This window comes from Pituophis catenifer, unplaced genomic scaffold (genome assembly GCF_029215685.1).
Source record: "Pituophis catenifer annectens isolate HBS135680 unplaced genomic scaffold, rPitCat1.0.hap2 SCAF_4, whole genome shotgun sequence".
NCBI lineage: Eukaryota > Metazoa > Chordata > Lepidosauria > Squamata > Colubridae > Pituophis > Pituophis catenifer.
Genome location: NW_027256884.1, coordinates 63146588 through 63165792, shown reverse-complemented (window position 1 = coordinate 63165792; position 19205 = coordinate 63146588). Strand labels below are relative to the sequence as shown.

General features: G+C 37.4%; 1 protein-coding gene across 9 annotated transcripts in view; it reads left to right on the top strand.

Moving 5' to 3' along the window:
* The window catches only part of DMD (dystrophin), a 2096968-nt gene that overhangs the window by 1653647 nt on the left and 424116 nt on the right, over positions 1-19205 (top strand). For all 9 annotated transcript variants that reach the window (XM_070944209.1, XM_070944203.1, XM_070944204.1 and 6 more), the window contains 3 exons: positions 1034-1206; positions 3946-4102; positions 18692-18812. In XM_070944209.1, coding sequence (XP_070800310.1) covers positions 1034-1206; positions 3946-4102; positions 18692-18812 — 451 coding nt within the window. The remainder of the gene's footprint in view (positions 1-1033; positions 1207-3945; positions 4103-18691; positions 18813-19205) is intronic.

The window sequence follows — 19205 nt, the reverse complement described above, 5'->3', positions numbered from 1 at the left end:
TTTGTGTATAAGACAATTCTAATCAGGAGACAGGATAAAGAATAAGGTTCAGAATATAATCTGCATGTTGATGTGGCTAAGATATAATGTTCTCACTGCAAAGAGCAGGACAGATAATACATAAAGAGTCCATTCAAGATGTAGGCAGGAAAGAATGCTAGCAACAAGCAGCTGGCTTTCTAAAGAATGTTCCATTGGCAGTCACTGCCTTCCTAAAAATGAGTGGGAAACATGAATCTTCAAAGGTTTCTGGCCTGAATTTCCATAGTGATAAGAAAAGTTGGCAATTCTACATAAATTGATAGGTTTGTATTCTGGGTCCCTTTACTGTTCTCCATTCCTCCTACAGCTATGGCCTGGCTGATATTTTGACATAGTACAAAGTGGCTGTTTATTACAGTTAAGTGTTGTGGCCTGTACTGTGAAATGCATTTTGTCTGTGGAATTTAACTGAACTTGGCATTTTAAAGTGTGTTGTTCAGTTGCTTACTTTTCCTAAGATTTCAGTGCTTCAAGATTGCTGAAACCTCTGCTTCAAGTTGAAAATGTTACACAAGAAGACATACCATGTAAAGGTTAGATTGGCTGTGATTTTGATGCTTAATTGTAAACAACAAAGTGCAGAGAAGCTTTTTTTTTTCTTCATCTTTGGCACAGGTTATAGTGTGATTGTATGTATTTAAGATGTACGAACTGCCCATTATTGTAAATGGCATGATAAGGGAACACATCATAGCATATAGAAGGAGGAAACTAGCAAATTATATTAAAATTTTGAGTGCAATTTTTATTTATGTTGGGAACAAATTTTAAAATAATTAAGACTTTAAATTTCAACTGGTCTCGAACTAGCATTTTTCTCATTTCAATACTGCAATGGAAAATGACTAACTGAAAAGGTTCAGGCAAAAACTTAAGAAATCACAAGATCAGCCTATCAGTAATTTCATGTATTTTAATTATTAAAAATTGTTTATTAACAAAGCTCAGGCAAATGCCAAAGTTCTTATATATGTTTTATGTTTCTTTATAGGAGCTTCAGAAAGAAATTGAAAGCCATACAGATATCTTCCATAGCTTGGATGAAAATGGACAGAAAATCTTGAGATCACTTGAAGGTTCTGATGATGGTGCCTTGTTGCAGAGACGCCTGGATAACATGAACTTCCGATGGAGTGAACTTCAGAAAAAGTCTTTAAATATCAGGTAGGGCTAAATAGCAACAGCTGGGAAGCAGAAACTGAAGTGAAAACAGAAGTATTTTTGGCAACCCACCTACCTATATAATCCTCATTCTGTGTTCCCTTAGTCTTTTTATTCTAATTGGACTAAAATGGCTGGACAATTTATTCAGTGAGAACATACTAGATTACTCCATTACTCTAGAAAGATAGTTCATTATCTGCTCATAAGAGAGTTTTAAGATGCAAAGACTTGATGATTTTCTTTATATTTATATTTGCTTAAAAAGAGATTAATTCTGCTCACCTAGTCACCATGTTTTTGCTGAAATTATTACTTTATAACTATGATTCTATATAGTGTAATAAGTAAATTTGTAGCCCATGCTAAATTAATTTCAGAAGAATTACAATTAAAGTAAATTTCAGAAGAAGCAAAGCAAATTTCAGAGGACATTCTGTTCACGTGATGTTCTTTCTCTGATATAAATAGCATATTTGAAACATACATAATGATTTGGGAATTCATATATAATAAATTTGCATAGAACTTGGAATAATATTTATTTATGATAATTACAATCTGGTGAATGGACAATAATTTGGGGAAAACTTTGCAGTGTGGAACTCACACATAAATGTTCCTTAATTTTTTATATAAATTTAGGTCTGTAAATCCAATTTTGGGGTAGAAAGGTGATGTCTTATTGGGGAGAAAAAAGTCGTTCTGCAAAAGTTCATAATAAAGGGCATTATTAGAGAAAATTTTAAAAACTGCAGTGCAGAGAGAGTATTGTTTGAATCACTTTTGTTTGCTCTCAACCTTTTCAAAGCATTTTTTTTTTGCATAATAACAGAAATCATCTTCATAACATTCATTATTAAAAATAAATGAAATACGTGAATCTGAAAAATATTAATGTCTGAAGTGAAAATAAAATTATTTTCCCCATATATATATAAAAAGGATCTTTGAAATCTTCATAAGCCGTTTCTATTCCTTGAACTTCATAAACAAAAAATAAAAACAGCATATGAGTCAGAGGATGTTTAATAAAGGAGTTTAATGATTTCTTTGCTGTAATTTTGATCACCCAATTTTGATACCACTGATACTAAGCAAATTGAAAATAGTAACCATAGTTTATCATGGTTGCCTTTCTTTCTTGAATTAAACATTAAAGCAATGTTCTTATTCTACAGAAGTAGGAAGTTATAATGAGACATTTATTATAGCCAAACCATGTAGGTGAGAAACACAATTAAAAGGCATTCAGTTGTTATTACACACAAACACGCATGCATGCACACACATAAACTTATTTATCTATAGATTGGAGAGTGGAAACAATAGTTACATTGCCTACATTCACACAATATTCTGGACCAGGTTAGTGTCCTGTTCATTGTACAATGAAAGAGGCATTCACACAATGTGCTAAGTTTGGACATTTGTAAGGTTTATATACATGTATGTGTGTAAGTTTTAAAATGCTATGTGAATATAGCTCAGAGAAGTTATGTGAATTCAGAAATGGATTAATTCAGTCAGCAAGCTGGGCAGAACTACAATGAGAATTACGGACAAAATGCCTCTCAGCATATACTGTAATTCAGGTTAACATTTAGCAGCTGAACCAAACTCGGAAATGCTTTCATATAAAAGCCTACAATTTGTTTTGTATTCTCCCAAGTTATTTTTCAGCTACTGATTATGAAAATTAAGTATTTTTAGTAATACATTTTGGATGTGAGAATCAGTATTCTTACTGCAACTTCTTAAGAGATCCATTTGTCAATCCTGATATACTTTCTTCCCATTCACCACTTTTGAACTGTATTTTGCCTCCTAACTTCTGTTTGTGTAATTCAAGCTCTCCATTTTGAAAGAGAGTCACAAACAGGTGGTATTCAGCAGGTTCTGACTAGTTCTGGAGAACTGATAGCAGAAATTTTGAGTAGTTTGGAGAAGCGGTAAATACCACCTCTGACTGGCCCCACCCCCATCTATTCTCTGCCTCCCGAGTCCCAGCTGATTGAGAGGAAATGGGGATTTTGAGGAAACCTTCCCCTGGAGTGGAGCGGGAATGGAGATTTTACAGTATTCTTTCCCTGTGATGCCCACCAAGCCACGCTCACCAAGCCATGCCATGCCACGTCCACCAAGTAGTAAAAAAATTTGAATCCTACCACTGGTCGCAAAAGGTACAGAATCTGAAAAGCTAAATTTTTGAATGTAGATGTTTGGCTTTGAAGAAAAGTTCACAATAATGACTTTGTTTTGTTTTGTTTTTTGTTGAAAGTCTCACGCTTTCAAAATAATAGAAAGTTTTACCCCCACAAATGAAGTGTGCTTAGCTCCTGCACTTGCAACATTTGACATTCAGCTAACACTGTTGGGCAGCTTTCAGCAATTTTTAAGTTAGTTTATGTTGATTTTAATAGATTTTAACTTTTATAGAATTTAGATTAATTTTTTTAACTTTTGTACTCAATATTTGTGACGTTTGGGAGGGGGGAGGAAACAAACAAACAAACAAACATATCTATTATATAGCTTATATTTTAACTTTTAAGAAATGTTTAAATGAATTTAGAAAAATAGAGGGGAAAGAAATAGTAAAAGTTCTGATCTCACATTGTGCCTTACTACTGATTTACTGGAAATCATCTTTTTCATATTATCTTTCTTTTGCATATATGAATCAAGGAAAATATTGCTTTTGGTAATATTTGTAACACAGAAACTGAACCTCTTTTTCAGGTCTCATCTAGAAGCAAGTTCTGATCAGTGGAGACGTCTACACCTTTCTCTTCAGGAACTTCTGGCATGGCTACAGTTGAAAGAGGATGAGCTAAAGCAACAGGCACCAATTGGTGGTGATCTTCACACTGTACAAAAGCAGAATGATATCCATAGGGTATGATTTTTTTAAAAAAAAAATCTGGAAGTAGATATAAAAACATAAAAATTTGAAAATTATTAACTCATTTTCCCAGGTTTTATGTTGATAATATAATTTATTTATTTTTATTTCATTTGTCAAGAACGTATTAGGTAATATATATAAGTATAAGCATGAATTGAATACATAAAATAGATACAAATACGAAACATTAGGACAGGGACGGTAGGCATGCTGGTGGTCTTATGCACGCCCTTTGTTTGTTTATAATTCTCAGATTATAGTTTCTATATCTTTACGTTTAATTATGCTTCGAGCAATAGAGGTAAAGAACTACACATCTTAATATGACCACTTTTTAAGGTATGATAAAAAATATATGGTGAACTGCAATGGGGGTAACTAGAGGACAAGTACATAAGTCATGGCATATTAGAAGTCATGTGATGAAAGGCATATGACTTCATAATACAATTGTCATGATTTAGGTACTTTCATCTGATGTTGGACACAAGTACATATTGGAATTTAGGTCAAGGCATCATAACATGTGTCTCTTCATGTTGGCAGCATTTTAGCTTGCTGTAAATGATACCATATTTGTTGAACCTTTGCCCTCCAACAAAGATTGGAATCATTTGGAGGACGTATTATTTTATGGTTCTTGTTTTAAGGGATTTCAAAGCCTATAGTGACATTGCAAAGATGGACTCAGGATTCAACCTTTTATCTGTAAAGTTGAAAATATTTGTTGGCATTATTATTATTTGGAATAGAAATTTGGAATACAGAGATGGCAAAAATATTGACACAATTGCTCCTCTTCCTTTTGCAGAGCCAAATACATTGTTCAATTTATTAGCAAGGTAAAGGAGATGAAAGGGCTAGAACAACATTTGAACTGCAAGATCAAAATATGCTTGTTTGAAGGCCTAATTCATGGCAGTCCAGATAGCAAAGATTGATTACATCAATGTCTTTATTATATCTGCATTGATAAAGTGGGTACTAGTCTGTGCACTATGCATTTTATTAGAGAAATGACAGTCATTATGAACAGTTCATATAATTCATTGTGGATAGTGTTATTCAGATCTGCTATCATTTGGATTCCAATGGTAGGGCCGATCATTGAAATGTACATTTGGCAACCATATAACTTGTTATTATAAATCTTGCAGACTAAATAAGTGAAAAGATAAATTATTCATTATTTAAACCTTCCTAGCTGATAAATCTGTCAAAGTAGAACTGACCACATGTTTAATGGATGTAATAAATGTCTCTAGCAATTGGTATGCATTCCCCCACTCAATCTGTTTAAAGGAGAAGATCTGGAACAGCTGTGCAGTTACAGGTCAATTTCTAAGAAAACTGATTGAAAAGGCAGTGGCCTCACAGTTGTACTTATAATTGATTTGATACTAACTATCTGAATTCATTTTAATTTGACTTTCAACTTGAATAACAGATTTCTATACCACTTTTATATGACCCATGTGAAACCTGGATGGATGGGCTATGGAATTACTTGATGGCTTTTATAACATTTACCATAGTATACTACTTTTTTTTTTATTGAAAAAGTTTTCAAATACAAATTTTTCCCCCTTTTTTCTTTCCCCCCTCCTCCCTAACCCCCCCTCGCCACCCATTCCCCCCCTGTGACTTCTTCACAACAAAAACCTAATTCATAACAGATTACATAATATTTTACCATCTCCTTACTCCCTCCTCTATATACTGGCCCTTACTTACTAAAAATATTATTGATATTGTTACTTTCCCCTTTTACCATACATTTCAAAAAAAAAGCAGTCTACTATAACATTGTATGATAACTTCTAATTTAGCATAATATTATTATAACTCCCATTTTAGCAATAATCTGCCCTTTTTCTCCTCCCCCAAACTTGTATCTATATATTATTACAACATTTCAAAACAACCTTCCACTTTAAGACTATATAATAAATCCTACTTTAACATTTATTCTTTGTGTATATTAATATAACATTTCAAAGCAGCCTTCCCCGTAAATCCTAATTTAACATTTATTCAACTCTATCCATTTCCTCCACTCCCATATCACTTAAACATCCCTTTTCTTAAACTAATCAATCAGTAAACTAACATGTTTCCACCCACTTTCCTACAAAATTGCCATGCACAACAATTCTTAATATCTTTAATCCACTACCCACTCTAATATATATATATATATATATATATATATATATATATATATATATATATATATGTAAATATTCCGTTATTAAAAAAAAAAAAGACAATGACTTTAAGTTTATAATCCATATAATATCTTCTTTGATGTCTTTCCACTGGATTGTTGAGTCCCTCATCCATAATTGGGTAACATAGCATCCTGGTGCAACAGTTTGTTCAAAGTCTTCAGTCATCATCTGCCCCCATCAGTAATGAATATCCTCATATATATATAAAAGTAAAAACAACCACCCGAGTGACGTTATAATTATATTCCATATAGTTGTAATTGTGGCTATCATCAGGATTATAAATTCCCATCATCCTAATGGGTAACAACCAGATCTTCTGCATGCCCCAGCATAACTCTCTTGCCTTGTAACTCAGGATAGTTATAATGTGTTTATCAATACAAGAAAGAAATCCAAAGTAGATAATTCAAATCCAACAGTTTAAGGCTCTTTTCACATCCCAAAATTACGGCATTGCAGAGGTCTGTCACTGTCCTCAGGATGATATTAACCAGTACTTCGCCTCCACTCCACTAACTTTTCACATATTCATTCATTTTTTAAAAAATCACTGGCTTCACTGTTGCTTAATTTAGAAATTTCTGTTTTTGTGAGACCTATTTCTTTTTTTCTTTTCTTTTTGTGGGTTTAATTTCCATCCCGTTTTCCTTTCTACAAGTTGTATATCAACTGATCGGTTTTCATTCTGCTTTATAAGTTGATCTTGTTGATTTTGTTTTTGTATCTCATATTTCTTTTTTGCCAATTGCATGTCAGCTAATTGATTTCCGTACTTGTCTTTGACTTGGTGAATCATCACTTTGAGATCAGATGCCACTTCTCTCATATTTGTAGATAATCCAGCTGGGGTATCTAGAGAATCCAAAGACAATTTGTCTACCGCAACCTCTGTAATTCGATGTTTTCCCTTTATTTCCAACTCCTTCTGCTTATCCTGTATTGTGCCTAAAGATGTTAAGTTCATTTTCAAAATTTTTTGATAAAATTCTTCCGCTTTTTCAACAGTATCTAGTTGGTATCTTTCTCCTTGATATCTCAATATTATACCAACTGGGGCATCCCACCTAAATAAAATATTTCTGTTTTTTAACTCAGTCACCAGAAAACCAAATTTCTTCCTTTCCGTTAACATCTTGGGGGGGAGCTCTTTGTAGATCCATATCTTTCTTCCATACAATTGCAAAGTAGAATTGAAGGAATTTTGCACAATATTATTCCTAATTTCTTTATCTGTAAAATAAATCACCACATCTCTAGGCAATTGCCTTTGCTTTGCAATCCAGGAGTTTATTCTGTAAACTCTGTCAATCCTACAAAACACTTCCTCAGGTTGAACCTTTAAAATCCCAGCCAGAATATCAGAAGATATTTTCCTTAAATCATCTCTGTTATTTTCCTGCAAACCTCTCAGTCTGATCGCATATTCTGTAAAATTGTATTGCAACATAAGGACCTCTCTTTCAATCCGCTGTTGTAAATTTTCTGCATTACAAATCTTTTGTTCAACCTCCATTTTAGGTTTTTCTTCTGAGCTATTGTCTTGAATGTTTGTCAAATCATTTTCAATTTTTTGTATTTTATTGTCCAAATTGTCCTCAATTTCTTCCACTTTAGACTCTAATAAGTTAGTATTTTCATCCAACTTAATCATAAATTCTGAAAAGCCATTAGCCATTTTTATAATCTTTCGATCCAAAATATCAAGCTTTAATTGCACTAATTCTTTAATTTCCTGCTTAAATTTTTCAAAGTTCTGATTCACAATCTCATCCCTTCTTACAATCTCCTCCAGAAGAAATTCAATTATATTAAAATCAGTTCTCTGAGACTGGAGCTTTAAAACTTGTTCATGTAATTTATTAATGGGGGAATCCCCCCCCCTTGCTTGTTTGTCCAGCTTTAATGCCATATTTCAACACAGACAAACTATTTTTAAAAAAGAAGAAAAGAGAGGCAACAGAAAAAAAAACTTCTTTCCAACCAAGATCAATATCAGATCTCCAGGAAGAAAAAAACACAAGAGTGGAGCTTTATTTTCAAGTGTAGCCAAAAGTATTTATTCCGCTACTTTGTATCTCAATAGGAAACGGAGGGACTCTCCCTTTCAGCCCCTTCTCCAGCCTCGGCAATCGCCCTTTTTAAGGATTCTTTTTTCCTTTTCCTTCTTCAATGATTATTATAAAATAAGTGAGATACTTGCAATTCAGGATCACAGGTCCAGCTCATATCCCTTCAAATGTAGCCAGGAGCATTTATTCTGCTACTTTGTAGCTTAATAAGAAACGGAAAGACTTTCTCTTTTCAGCTTCCCTGCTCCAGTTTCAGCAATCGCCATTTTAAAAGGTCTTTTTTACTTTGTTGAATATCCTTTGCAAAATAAGTATTAATACTTGCAATTTAGGGTCACAGGTCAAGATCCAGATCTCATCATCTCTAGTTAATCTGTTAAATATTTTAAAAAGCTTGTCTTCGTAGCCTTGCTCTGCAAAAAGGCAGAGGTCTCCCAACGCCCAGAGCGGACGGCGAGTGCTATAGGGAGCTTCCTCCGCTCGCCCCCAAGAGTAAAAAAAAAAACTCTGGGGGCTACGGAGAGCTCTACCTACACTCACCTGCTCAATCCCACATTTCCTCCTGGAAATGGGGTTTTTCGAGCCGCCTTGCGCTGTACAGGCAGCTCTTTACAGGCGAAGGGGCTGGCGGTCCCGAAAGACCGTCTGGTGGCTACGAAGAGCAAACCGGAAGCCCATCTTCATAGTATACTTCTTAATTGCCCAGTGAAATGAGTTTTAGGGGAGGTTTTAGTTTTAGGGGGTTTTGTGCAGAATTCTGGATTTCCCATAAAACCAACTCCAGATGTTTGTATCAACAATATTAAGCTGACATTCAATACCAGATCTATGATTACCCATAGGTCTCTATCAGTGGTGAAATTAAAATTTGTTACTATCGGTTCTGTGGGCGTGGTTTGGTGGGAAGGTAATGTGACTGGGTGGGCGTGGCCAACTTTCTTTTTTTAATTTTTAAAAGCATTTTTTCTATAACCTCTTCAGCCGAAGAGGTTGTTAAAAATGCTTTTAAAAGGCTCTGATGATCCCAGTTGAGTTGCCTGATTGTCAGAGGCTTTTGTTTTCTTTTAAAAGCATTTTTTTTTGCTTTTTTTTACTTTTGATTCGGCTGAAGAGGTTGTAGAAAAATGCTTTTAAAAGGCTCTGACGATCCCAGCTGAGTTGCCTGATCGTCAGAGCCTTTTAAAAGCATTTTTTTCTACCAAAGGCTCTGACGATCAGGCAACTCAGCTGGGATCGCCAGAGCCTTTTAGAAGCATTTTTTAAACAACCTCTTTGGCTGAAGAGGGTCTGACAATCCCAGCTGAGCCAAGCGATCGTCAGAGGCTTTTTTTTTTTTACTTTTAAAAGCATTTTTTCAGCCAAAGAAAAAATGCTTTTAAAAGTTAAAAAAAAGCCTCTGATGATTGCGCGGCTCAGCTGGGCATGGTGGGGGGCCAGGAATTTTTGCTACTGGTTCTCCAAACCACCCACTGCCATCGGGCGATCCGGTCCGAACCGGGAGCATTTCACCCCTGGTCTCTATACTCATTTAGCACATAGTGTAATTAACTGAAAAATAATGAAATGTTCCAGAACATCCCAAAACAAATGTCTGCCTTTTGTATTTGTATCCTGATATCAGGACACAAGTCCCTGACTACCATGAATCATGGATTTTTTGTTGTAACATCATGACTGAAATTCATCATTTGTCTTTCCTTGCCATCTGTAAACACCTATGCTTGTCTCCCCTGCTGTTTAAGGTCTTCATAAAACAGCTAGAGCTGGTTATTTTGGAGCCAGGCATGGTTTTAGTACCTTTATAACTTTATAATAGAAAACTTTATAATAGACTAGGTAAACTAATCAAATGGAATTTATATGCAAATAATATGAAAATTTGTAGCTGAGAAACTATTTTCTGGAATTAAAATTCCACCTCTTTTGGTTATGTTTGAATTCCCCCCAGTGACTAGGTCACACATTAGGAGTGTTACTTGAGCCTCAGCTATCATCTGATTAAAAGATGGTGATTAGGGTATATCATGTATTTATTAGTGCACCAGTTGGATTTGGCAAAGGCTACCTGTAAGGATTGCCTCTCCTTCCAACTTAAGAAAGTAAAAACTCTTGAAACGTGGTTGTTCAAAAGAGACCTTTTATTAAGCAGAAGTGATAGCCACCCGGTTAAAGCAAGATCTGAATGCCCATAGGCAAGACAAGTAGGATTAAAGCAGCAGAGACCCCTCCCTTTAAGTCAGAATGCAGATTTTAACCAATACACAAGTGTGAAGATGCTTTCTTTCCCAGTTTCCCTGAGAACCCGAACAACCATGCATTCACACTGTTATCCTTTAAAGTGAAACAACCCACATGGCTATCATAAAAATTCCTCCACGTAAAGAGGATCCCAGGGCTCTTTGGCACCAGGATATAGGTTGTAAAATATCTGTTGACACAGGCAATGCTAATAAATCGAATCCCCCTTCCTCCAATTGAATGGCAGTATCACTTTTAGGGATCTGACATGCTACCTCCTTAGAAAACGAAAGGGTCCACCTGTAAAAAAAACAAATATACACAAGATTTCATGATAGTATATTAACAAGGTTTGTTAGGATATTGGGAGTGAAATTTTCTCAGTAAGATTGGAGCCCTAACATGGTGTTTAGCGACCCATTCATTGTGTGCTGATGGTAAATGTTTCCAAGTGATTAAGTATTGGATTTTCCCTCTGTGGATCCTAGAATCAAGGATTTCCTTGATTTCAAAGTGTTGTTCACCTTCAATCATGATGGGAACAGGTGGTGTAGATGTAGGTGGTCTGAGGGATGAGATTACTTCTCGTTTGAGTAAACTGATATGGAATATTGGGTGGACTTGCCTGAGTGTTTTTGGAAGGAGTAGTTCAACTGCTACTGGATTGATGATTCTAGTGATGGGGAAAGGTCCAATGAACTTTGGCCCTAGTTTCTTCGATGGTTGTAATGATTTTAGGAATTTTGTAGATAAGTATACTCTGTCTCCAATATGAAAAGGTTTGGGTTCCATCCTTTTCTTGTCATCTTGAATTTTAAAAGCTTCTCTAGCTTCCTTTAAGGCTAATCTAACCACTGGCCATGTGTTTTGCAAATTATCCATCCACTCCTTAAGTGAGGGGATGGTAGGTTCTTCTGTGGGTAGTTCAGGTATGGGACTGAAATCCTGGCCTGTTGCTACTCTAAAAGGGGTAAAACCAGTGCTTGAATGTACAGCATTATTAAACGCAACTTCAGCAAAAGGCAAAAATTCGGTCCAGTTATCCTGTTGAAAATTAATGTAACATCTTAAATATTGTTCTAATACCGAGTTCAAAATTTCAGAATTTCCATTAGTAGCCGGATGATGTGAAGAGCTCAACCCCTGGCCAGTACTAAGTAAGTCCAGAAATGCCCTCCAAAAGTTGGAGGTGTATTGAACCCCTCTGTCGGAGATGATCCTTTGTGGAGCACCATGAAGTTGATAAATGTGTATTAGGAATAATTTGGCTAAACTTTTAGCAGTTGGGATCTTTTGGCAGGGTATAAAATGTGCCTGTTTTGAAAACAGGTCTGTCACGACCCAAATAACAGTATTTCCCACACTGTTTGGCAATTCCACAATGAAATCCATAGCAATCTTTCTCCAAGGCGCTGAAGGTTCAGCTACCTTCTGCAATAGACCTGGGGTTTTCCCCTAACGTCTTTTTGCTGTTGCACAAATGGGGCAGCTAGCTACATAGCTTTCTATGTCCTTTTTTAGTGATGGCCACCAAAATTGTCTTTTAATCAGGTGTAAAGTTTTCACAAACCCAAAATGTCCAGCTAATTTGGAGTCATGGCACCGTACCATTAAGCATAGTCTTTGGCAGGAACATACAACTTCCCCCCCCCCAAGCCAAATCTTCTTTCATCAGACAGCTGGATTTGTTGTTCAAAAACCATTCATCAGTGGCCAATGCTTGTTTAAAAGTTTGGGTGGTGTCATTGTCCATCAATGTTTCTTGTTTTGCCTGGGATCTGGTGACTACTTTAGCGGCTAGTTGATTGTTTTGTACTATGGGTTTGATTACATCTGACTTTGCACTATTGTATTGCGGTTTTCTGGATAGCGCATCCGCCAGAAAGTTTTTTCCTCCCGGGAGGTATTTTAGAGTAAAATCAAACCATTTAAAGTACTGAGCCCATCGTACTTGTTTTGGGGAGAGTTTCCTTGGGGTCTTTAGGGCTTCTAGATTTTTATGATCAGTCCAGACTTCAAAAGGGGTCTTACTGCTTTCTAGGAAGTGCCTCCAGGTTAAAATGTCCAACAAACTGCATAAGCCTCTTTCTCCCAAATGGCCCACCTTTGCTCAGTCTCATTCAGCTTTTTGGATGTGTAAGCGCATGGTTGTAGTTAGTCTTGCTCATTCTTCTAAAGCAGGACTGCTCCTATTGCCACATCGCTGGCATCTGCTTGTATGACAAATGGTTTCTCCGTGTCCGGGTGTTTTAGAATTGGTTCTGCCGAGAACAGTTGTTTAAGTTTTTCAAATGCCGCCTGGCATTCCATAGTCCAGTTCAATGACTGATTTGGTTTAGGGTTGTCCTCCCCCTTCGTTTTTAAGAGCTTGGTGATGGGGAGGGCAATCTGAGCAAAAGCAGGGATAAACTGGTGGTAAAAGTTGGCAAAACCCAGGAAGGTCTGTCACTGTTTACGCATGCATGGAGGGTCCCAGTCAAATACAGCCTGCACTTTTAGAGGAGCCATCTCAACCCCCTGGTGTGAAATGTGGTACCCCAAATAGTCAATCTTCTCTTGATGGAATTCACATTTGGACATTTTAGCATAAAGTTTGGCAGAGCGGAGTTCGTTTAAAACTGCCCTGACTAGTTTTACATGTTCTGCTTTGGTCTCGGTATAGATTAAAATGTCATCCAAGTAGACCAGGACCCCCTTATATAAATGCTGATGCAGCACTTAATTTATTAACTGCAGGGGCTCCTTTTAACCCAAAGGGGAGCATCTTGAATTGGTAGCAGCTGAGGGGGATGTTAAATGCTGTTTTCCACTCATCCCCCTCCTTAATTCTAACACGGTAATAAGCCTCCATTAAGTCCAGCTTTGAAAAATTTTTCCCTTTCACATATCTTTCATAAGGGGAGGGGATACATGTTCTCCACACTGATCGTATTCAGGTTTTGAAAATCAACACAGAGACGTTTTGAGCCATCTTTTTTCTCTCTAAATAACAGTGGAGCTGCGATTTTCAGTCAGGCTGGCTCAATGAAATCCCTTGCTAGGTTTTTCTCAATAAATGTTCTCAGCTCTTCCAACTCCCTCGGTGACATGCTGTACATCATGGATTTAGAGAGTTTAGTGCCGGGTAAGATTTCTATCACACGGTCGGTGGCACAGTGGGGGGGAGATCGTCTGAGGTTTTTTCACTAAAATCCTCAGTCAAATCCTTGTATTTTATGGGTATACTCTCAGTTGGTATGGCGTGACCAGGCATGGCTGTTTCTCGATTATCTGCCCCGTCAGTTCCTTTATGTGGATTCTCAGCAAAAGTCACATCCATCTGAAATTTTATGATGCCTTGTTTCCAATTGATTTTGGGGTTCCATTTTTTCAGCCATGCAAGGCCCAGAACCAACGGCCATTCCATGCCAGGTGCCACTATAAATGTAAGTATTTTCTCGTGGCTTCCGATGCCTATACGTAAAGGCTCAGTAGCAAAAGAAGCTGGCTCCCCTCCTGCTATTGACCCATCTAGTTGGCAGAAAGCAATGGGGTTTTTCAGCTTTCTTACATTAATCCCCAACTTCCCTACTAGGGTTGGGCTGATCAAACAATGGGTGCACCCTGAATCCACTAGAGTGGAGATATTTATCTCCCTGTCCTGGTTTGGGATAAATAGTCTTAAGGGGAGGGTAAGCGGTTTAATTGGTTTGCTTACCAGTGGTTCATCATCTGGATCGCTTCCGAATGAGTGTGATTTCTCCAGATGCCAGGGTTTCCTCCCCAAAAGGGGGAGGGGATGGAACTTCTACAGTCTCCCTGCTCCTCAGGGCAATCTCCTTCCAATGCCAACCCGGTTTTGCAGGGTTCTCCCCTGGTGGGTGGTTCCGGGCGGGTGTTTGCAAACGACACTCTGCAGCTCGGTGCCTCTCTTTTCCACACTTGAAACAAGCTGAAGCTCTCGGAGACAATGTGGTTTGTGGGTTGAGGGGCTCCTGCTTCAATTGGGGTGGGGATTTCTTCCATGCTCGCCCCGCTCGATACTGCTTTCTGGCCATATTGATCTCAGCTTCTTCAGCGGTGATGTACCATTCATGTAGGTGATTCGGTGCACCTCGGGCCATGCAGGCATTGTATAGATCATCACTCAGCCCGTCCTTGAAACAGCGCACCGAAATATTTTCCGGCCAGTTCACACGATACACAAGGTCCCTGAATTCTTCAGTATACTCTGCTACCTTAATGTGGTTGCATGCTTTGCGATCTGCTAATCGGTCCTCAAACCGGCATCGCAGTGCCATCATGAAATGGTCGAAATCCCGCAATTCTGGTGTGTTGGCATTATGCAGGGTCACCATCCATCTGGCAGCAGTACCCTCTAGGGCTAGGGTCACAACTCGCACTCGGGATCCTTGGGTTTGGAAATCATGCCTGTACTCTTGCATGTAGGTTAGCACATGTGCCACAAAGAATCCTAATTGTTGTGGATTCCCATCAAAGGTCACCCCAAGGGAGGGAGTTTCTCTTTCCAGTTGCAGGATTCAGGGCTGGTTGGGAATGGGTGCCAGTGTGCATGCTGCCTGGGAGGGGGTGTTTGCTGGGTCTTCTCCTGCTGCTGCTGTGCCATCTGCTTGATAGGCAGGCTCCAGAAGGTGGGTGCCTCCCATGGCATCATCCGTGACTGCTGCCGTTTCCGCGCCCTTTGGTTGTTGTCCTGAGTCCCTTCAGATGTTGAGATTTTCCAAAGTTTCCATCACCAATTGGGTTATATGCCTCTTCAGATAATCTTCCCTCAGTGGTGCTTCAGTCAGTTCCCCCTGGTCAGCAAAGGCTTCTAGTTCCAGTTTCCACCCTGGTTTTCGGTTGCCATGGCTGAGGGTGACTCCTCTGGTTCTCTCATCCCAGCTAACTTTCTTCCCGATGCCAATTGACCAGCGGGGCTTTTCAGGATTCTCCAGGGTTACCTCATCCTCTCCGATGGGGTGTACAAAACAGGCATCTGACTGGGTGGTGGTTGATGTCTCTCCCCAGCAATCGGCTTCTCCCAGTTCTCTGCTTTGTTCAGACATGGTTTGCAAGGTCCCCTCAGTAGAGCGAAGATTGCTTCTCTGGGTTGACCATTTTGCAGATCTTGCTTTGTGTAAGGATTGCCTCTCCTTCCAACTTAAGAAAGTAAAAACTCTTGAAACGTGGTTGTTCAAAAGAAACCTTTTTTTAAGCAGAAGTGATAGCCACCTGGTTAAAGCAAGATCTGAATACCCATAGGCAAGACAAGTAGGATTAAAGCAGTAGAGACCCTTCCCTTTAAGTCAGAATGCAGATTTTAACCAATACACAAGTGTGAAGATGCTTTCTTTCCCAGTTTCCCTGAGAACCCGAACAACCATGCATTCACACTGTTATCCTTTAAAGTGAAACAACCCACATGGCTGTCATAAACATTCTTCAATGTTAAGGGGATCCCAGGGCTCTTTGGCACCAGGATATAGGTTGTAAAATACCTGTTGACACAGGCAATGCTAGTAAATCGAATCCAAGTCTCCCCCTTCCTCCAATTGAATGGCAGTATCACTTTTAGGGATCTGACACTACTTATGTGTTCATTATGCCTGGTAGAGCCTAACTTTGAAAAGTGTGAGTTGGATTATTGAAACATGGCAGTTGTGTTTATAAAGTTCTGAGAATAAAAGTATATTATGGAATGTGTGATTTCGGAAGTAATTGTAAAATCTTATTTCTGATTTCTTAACAGCTTTCACCATGTTTCTCATCTTTGTCTCTTCCACAAGGACTCATGTTCTTTGGTTACAATTTCTGTTCCAATTAACTATCAAAGCTAGTCTCTTCATGGATACTTTTAGGAAACTTTTTCCACATGCATAGCACATTTGTAACAGAATACAGAACTTGTCTTGTTAGAGGCACTTGCTTCCCTGTGGAAGAAAAGAACAAAAGTCAGTTTTGATATTTAGGTCATCCTGTCTATTTCTCAGAAGCCCCTTGGTTAAAAAAAAAAAAAGGTGGAAAGTAAGACCTACTTTAAAATTGTCTTTGGCAGATATTTTATTTGTACTTTTCAGAGTTCCTCCTTCTCTTTCTAGTACATTTTCTTACCAAAACAATCGGTGTGCTACCCTAAAGTTACATTATATTGTTTTGCATAACAATAGTCCTAAAATGTCCTTTAGAAATCAGTTAGTCTTTTCAAGAGCTGTTTCAATTTTATTTTCACAGAAATGTTGTGAGGTACATTAGACTAGATACAAGAGTATCAATTATCTATAATTTGATCCTAGCCATTGGGAAATATATAGTTAAGGAAGCAGAAATACCAGGAATATTGGGGGGGGAAAGGGTAACATTCTAGATTTTTAAAGGAAAATTAAATATATATTTTGTCCACAATTATCAAATGATTCTTGCAGCTATATTGCACATGACTGTGTGTCCACAACCCCAATCCAACATTACTATGCATATTATTAAACTACATTTCTTTTCAGTTCTCATCCCAAAACTGTTTCAGTAGGAATTTCCTGGATTTCTTTCCATGAAGAATCTTATTTTGTGTAGAGATATTTGGATTTTTATCCAATATAAACTACTATGATATCCAATATTGCATAATTTTTGTAAACAATGAACAGCACAGTAAAATATGTCATTTTGTATTTATTTTGCATATATTAAGTATATCATAATAGAAAATAAAATTGATTAATCTCATAGCATGGAATTTGGCAATATTTTGTTTTATGTGTACCAAAATGGCTACAGTAATCCCTATCTGCCCTGTATTTAATTCGTTGTTCCACCTTGTCTTATTTGTGCAAATAAGAGTAAGATTCTGAAGTGAAACTTATAACTCTATTATATTACTTCTAGCAAAAAATGTTAGGCTCAAAACAGGAAAAACACATGGAAGTAAGTCGAGTTCACTGAGGGAATTTAGTGAATTCCCTTTACTGGGATGACTCTATGACTGAAATATAGGAAATTTAAAAATTAAAAGAAGCAATGGCAAATGGCAAAGTTAGAGAAATGTGTACTGTGTGTAAAAATATCCAAGTTAAAGATATTGATGGTGCAATGGCCACTTATACTGGGCACTTATACTGGGAGAAAATTCTGTCAAGCAGGATTCTTTCAGAGAATATCTGACAGCGTTCTCCTCCAGAAGATGAAAGGAAATACAAGGAGCATCAGTTATCCATGACGTGATCCAGCCATTGGGGAAGACTTAGTCAAGGAAGCAGAAAAACCTGGAATATTGAAGAAAAGTGTAACATTCTAAAAATAATAATCCAGAAGTTTTGAAGCTGTACATATTTAATTTTTAAGAATGTCTGTTGATTATTTATCTTGTAGTGTCAACTGTCCTATTAGCATATGAAGGAAAAAAAAAAAAACCTCCTGGGACATAATTTTACCAAGAGTAAAATTTTACTGATAGATCCATATAGGTACAGATGAAGTAAAGCCAATTCTAAAGGTGCATAGGTAAAGTTCCCCCTTTCCCCTTGTTCTCACTGTCCATTGTTCGCCAATCCAACACTTTCTTCGTGTTTTAGAAAACAGTCTCTGCTGTTCAAAGAGTTCCCATAACATGACCTTGAAGTGAAGGAACTCTCATAGGGCCCAGCTGGCTCACTTGATTCCTCAGCCCCTCTCAACACCCCCCAAGGCTTCTACCCCATCCCTTCCATTTCTGTTGTCAAGGTGCAAGGAAAATTGCAGGCAGAGATAGAATCCGAATCAGTAGTAAATGTTTGACCAGGGAGTAAGGACTATTATTTTGAGGGGGGGGGGAGGTTGGTAAAAGTTTAGGCAATTGAATACAATGTGCCAGATAAGACTGACTCCAGAACATGAGTCTTTGGGAAGGATGTATTTAACCAAATCATCTTGGTATTTATTTATTTACTTTTCACTTATTAAAAAGAACATGAAAACATTTAACCTTTCTTTGCTTTTTCATTCAATGACAAAAAGAAAATATATAATCAGGATATGAAAACAACTTAAATGTCAGTTTATATTTTTACTGTTTCCTTATGTAGGCCTTTAAGAGGGAACTAAAAACAAAAGACTCTGTTATCTTAAATGCACTTGAAACAGCCCGAACGTTCATATCTGAAAAGCCTCTGGATGGACTGGAAAAGTTTTACCAGGAGCCGAGAGGTAAATGCTAGAGAGCAATAATAACCTTTCAGAAAAAGCAGCAGCAGTGGCTAAAATAAAAAATCTATCCATTCTTATTGGATCTCTCTAAATCTTTGCAAGTTTAATATGATAAGAATAAGGAGAATACACAGAATGTAAACAGTAATCTATTTGCAGATTTATGAGCATAGCAATATTGGGCACAATTATTATGTGTAATTTATTGATTATTATTCTAAATCCGTATTCCTTGGCATAGAGAAGATTCTAGAATCAGGAATAAAACACTAATATATAAAATTAAAGTAAGTTTACACTTTGTATTTCTAATCCCAATACTGTCTTTGCATATTCTAATCTAATATTGCTTCAAATATATGGAAAGAGTGACCATGATGCCATTCAGGTGGA